The sequence below is a fragment of the Benincasa hispida genome, chromosome 7 (genome assembly GCF_027475165.1).
Source record: "Benincasa hispida cultivar pf3 chromosome 7, pf3_genome.v1.1, whole genome shotgun sequence".
Lineage (NCBI taxonomy): Eukaryota > Viridiplantae > Streptophyta > Magnoliopsida > Cucurbitales > Cucurbitaceae > Benincasa > Benincasa hispida.
In genome coordinates this window covers 50,333,394-50,338,180 of record NC_143484.1, presented here as the reverse complement: position 1 = coordinate 50,338,180, position 4,787 = coordinate 50,333,394, and the positions used below count along the sequence as shown (strand labels likewise).

General features: G+C 41.7%; 1 protein-coding gene across 1 annotated transcript; it reads right to left on the bottom strand.

Annotated features, from left to right (window-relative positions):
- Positions 1-641: 641 nt before the first annotated feature.
- Positions 642-2,389, bottom strand: LOC150035224 (uncharacterized). The gene is made up of 3 exons (XM_090315274.1): positions 2,105-2,389; positions 1,474-2,016; positions 642-1,226 (listed from the first exon to the last, which is right to left on the bottom strand). The coding sequence occupies exons 1-3, from the start codon at positions 2,387-2,389 to the stop codon at positions 642-644; spliced, it is 1,413 nt and encodes a 470-aa protein (XP_090171400.1).
- Positions 2,390-4,787: the final 2,398 nt, after the last annotated feature.

Genomic DNA, 4,787 nt, shown 5'->3' with positions numbered 1-4,787 from the left:
GTCCTTCTTGCAAAAGCTTCTTTTGGGTTGACGAGAGTCGGGGTTGCTCGTAAATCTTAAAAATTTTGAACTCAGTGTGAGTTATAAAGTCGTAGCCCGCCATCACCAACAGCTTGTAAGCTTTGGGATTGAATCTGTCTTCAATTTGCCTCTCGGGCAGCTTTAACCCCGTCACTTCTGCCTCCGGCTTGTGGACTTTCTGCTTCGTTATCGGCGTGAGGGGTGTGACGAAACTTTCCTTTAGAATTTCTATGTCGCCGACCTGCAAACCTTTTTAGCATTCTGTAAAAGATGACTCACTCTTTTTTCGTCTCGACAAAGGGACACAGCGCAAAATCAGAGGTTTTGAGGCTTTCTCGCCTCTCACCACGGGTGTTTCTCCAACGCCGAGGGACATTCTATTCTCTTTTGGGCTGGAGGCTCGTACCTTTCTACCTGCCCTCTTCAATGTGTCTACTAGCGACCTCGACCGAGATCCACCCACTTTCTTTGTCGGCATAGTCTCACCGGAATTCTCACTCTTTAGGTAAAACTTTGCATCTGCGAAGTGAGACTCGGCTTCAGAAAATGGATTAGAATCTGCTTCGACCTTCCTAATCCCGTCTTAGTAAACTTGAAACACTGATGTAGTGTCAATGTAATCACACCATTCCCATGAATCCAAGGCATCCCAATAGCAATTTGTAGCTGGTCTTTGAGTCTATCACATGAAACAGTGGGTTTTCCTTCAGATCGTCAATGAAGAGCTCCAAGCGTATCATGCCTATCGCCCTTTGGCTACCTTGATTGAAACCCTGAATTACTAATTTGCTGTTTGATAGCTCTTCCATGAGTATGCCCACCTGCATCAAAGTTGTGCTAGGCATTATATTGACAATAGATCCGTTGTTGATGAGGATTCGACCCACTCTCTGTTCTCGAATGTATCTAGAGACGTACAAAGGTCTATTATGCAATTTAGATCCCAGTAGCAGATCTTCGTCTGAGAAGCCTATGAATGTGCAACACGAGGCATAAGCACATCCTGCTGAGGTCATTGCACCAGAGGCATTGGATTCTAACAGCACTTCAATAAGGGTCGTCTTAGCTTCTCGCGGTAGTGAAAGCAAGTCGTCTATATTGAATAGTGACGAACCCTTGGGTTCTCCTGTCAACTTTAATGGGCCTGGAATGGCATCTTCCTCCTCTCTGATACTGACAGCATGACAAGCGACAACCTCTGGTATCTTCTCTGAGCCTCAATTGCAGAAGTTCTTCGGGAGAAAATTTGCTAAGGTCATCTGTCGTCTGAGACGAGGAACATCCTCGTCTCTCCCGTCAACAACCTTGGGCCTTCAAGCCTTTTTTCTACCCTTCCATTTTTGTGCCTTGCTCCTTCTCTTATAGCTTCTATAAGAGCAAAGCTCTTTCAGGGTAAAGTTCAGTCTTTCCTTTTTACATAAAATATGTTGGTACCGCTACGCTTGGAGTTACCGTCACTGCAGCATGATTCATTTGGACCACCTCGTCTAGATCCAGCTCTATTTTCCTCTCACGGGCCAATTTGAGGATCAATTCCTTCAGTACAAAACATTCTTCGACCGGATGGCTAATGACCCTGTGATACTTGCAGTAGTTGGGATCATCCACCTTGCCGGCCTGTTCCGATCGTTTACATTCTGGCAGCTGGATAAGATGGTTCTCTAGTAGTTGCTCAAGCATATTCACCACGTCAAAGTCGGGGAATGGGTAGACTTTTTTATGTCGTTCCTTCAGGGTTGGACGACGTCTTTTGCCTTCTTCGTCTTTCTTTTCTATCTTCTTTTCTTTTCCTTTTGAGGATAACTTCAATGGGGTTGTATTAACGACCATTGATTCCTTTGTGGCGCCCTTCACAAGTTTCTCGGTGCCCTTCACCTTCTTCTTGTCTTTCCTCAATTCGTGGCTCAGAAAGTCCCTCGTTCCTCTATTGGCGATACTTAGCTCCATGTCGTGAGCGCGTATCGCAATTTCTTCAAAGGTACGGGGCTTTATCCCCTGCAGGATATAGAGGGGTTCCCAATGCATACCCTACGTGCACATTTCTACAACAGATAATTCGCATACCCTACGTGCACATTTCTACAATAGATAATTCGGTGAATCGATCTTTGCAATCCAGACTCAGAGCTCTCCATCGGTTGATATAGTCGACAACTGGCTCCCCTTTCCGTTGTTTGGCGTTCGTCAGCTCCATCATGCTGATGGTGCGCCTGGTGTTGTAGAAGCAATTCAAGAATTCTCTTTCAAGTTGCTCCCAACTGTCAATTAGCTCAGGCTCTAAGTCTATGTACCAGTCAAAAGCGTTCTCTTTGAGGGTTCTGACGAACTGTTTGACTAGTAGGCTCCCCTTGTTCCCGCATTTTCGCATGTTTCTACGAAGTGAGCGATGTGTTGCTTTGGGTTGCCCTTTCCGTCGAATTGTTAGAATTTTGGGCGTTGATACCCTGTTGGCATTCTCGGGTTGTCGATCCTCTGGGTGTATGGCTTGGATTACATAAAGGAAGTTTGAGTCGGCCCTTTATATTGAGCTCTTATGAAGTTCATGATCATGTCTTGCAGTTGTTGGGCTGATAGAGAGGCCACCAAAACTGACTATTGCAATTGGCTTTCTTGTAGCACGGTCTTCCCCTTCTCAGTTGCTTTGACCATGGTGCTTGGCTTGATTCAGCAGCCTCTTGAGACTGCATTTGTTCTTTCAGGGCAGCGATCTCATAGTCTCACTCCTCGAGAGCTTTCATCAGAAAGTTAATCTTCCTTTCCATTTCTGCCATGGCCACTTCCGTCGTCACATTCACCATCATGATAGAAATCACATCTGGTGGTGAATCTCTTTTTAGCTTGCTGGATGCAGAAGTAGAGTTGTCAAACAAGGGGTTTTCCTTGATGACAACCCCACTTTGTGGGGATTCCATCATTTTCCTCAAGATGTTGTAGGTGATGAGGGAGCTTTGCTCTTGCTCCTGCATGACTTCTTTTGAGCGGTCGCGGGTGACAGGTCCCCTGTACGAGCCGTTTGTGGAGAAAACTTTGGATGCCATCTTCTTAGGTGCCATTTGGCTTGTTTGGATGCTGAGAGAGAGATGAGAGGTAGAGAGGTCCCATTGGGCGTGCCAATTTGTTCACACGAGGCTTTCGGAGAAACGTACTTCATGGAGTTGAACTTAAGTTAGTGTTGATGTTGAAGTTGAATTGATGCGATGTGGTTCGATCTCTAATGCTTGATCCTCTGATTCTCTCTCAGTTGGATGAATGTGCTTGACTTGAAGAAGAAAAGCACTGAACGTTCTTGAAGTAGAAGTCTTGGGAGTTTGAAGTAAAAGTCTTGAAAGCTTGGAGCAGAAGTCTTGGAAGAGTCTTCGTGTCTTCAAGGGTCTTCTATCTTATAGAAGTGCAGCTTCAGAAGTCTTGGGAGTCTTCTGCTTGTTGATAAATTCTCTCTGGGTTCTCTGAATGTAGAAAATGCTACCCCTGCAAATGAAGAGAACTTCTCTATTTATAGAATTCTCAGGCGGGCTTTGTGGGCTTGGGCTTGATTGGTCCATGGGCCTAGCCCTTGGGCCCAATTAGTTAGTTTTGGGTCTGATTTTAAATTTGGGTCCAATTCACCTAAATAATATTCAATAATAATATCAAATTGGGCCAATTTAATCTCATCTGATTCAACCGCATGGCATCATCGAAATTTGTCTTCAATTCAATTCAAGACATACGTCAACTTCTATTTGGACCCAAATTTAATGATTTAGGAATTCGTCATTGATTTAGTAAATGACGTGGCAACTTGTGATTAGTCCAGAATTCCTTGTCCAACAATCACCTTTATGTCAATGAATTTATTTTATAAAGAAACTCAAAACATCGCAATTACAAAATAAGGGAAGCATGGTTTACTCACCCTTGATGAAAATCCCTTCTTTACATTCACCTCTCCCGAAAGATTACGAACACTGTTCTTCCTCATGAACACAGAAAGATCAAATCTCCAACATAGGACACCAACACCAAAGCCTTCCTTGCTATCTCAAGGTAAGAAACGAGAAGGAGTTGCGGGCTGTTCTTTGAATTTTTGTGAGGGAAAAAGATTTCTTTGAGAGGAAGAAGAATGCAGAGTTATAAGGGAGTTTCAGTGAGTTTCACGTATCTTGCCTACTTTTCTTCTGTGATCTTGTGTTATAAGGGAGGGAGGGGGTTACTCAAAATAACTCCCTTCCGCACATAGAATAATTCCCTACATTTAATTGTATTAAATTTAATATAATTAAATTAGAATCTATATTATATCATATATAATATAATCATCACATGTTTGAATCATATTCAAACTATGATCTCTCACAAAACTTATAGTTTTAATATGAATCATATTCATATTAATTTTAAGCTATAGTTTTATATGAATTTGATTCATGTAATTAATATTTGAATCATATTCAAATATTTTCCTATCTCATGAAACTTTATATTATAATGTATTTACATACATTATATCAATTGCATCTTATACAATTAATTTCCTTTAATTAACTTCAACAATTCAGATTAATCTAAAATTAATTAATTTTTATTTGATTTTTATTGAGCTAGCAAGAGGATCTCATGGACCTACAGATTAAAAGCTCCAATGATACGAGATTAACTAATTAAACTCTTTAATTAAATTAATCAACATTCATTAACTGTCGGTCACTCTATTAAAGATGATAGCTGCACTATTTGCATTGTAGATATATTTTTGTGTCCATGGATATAACCAGTCAACAGTAAGT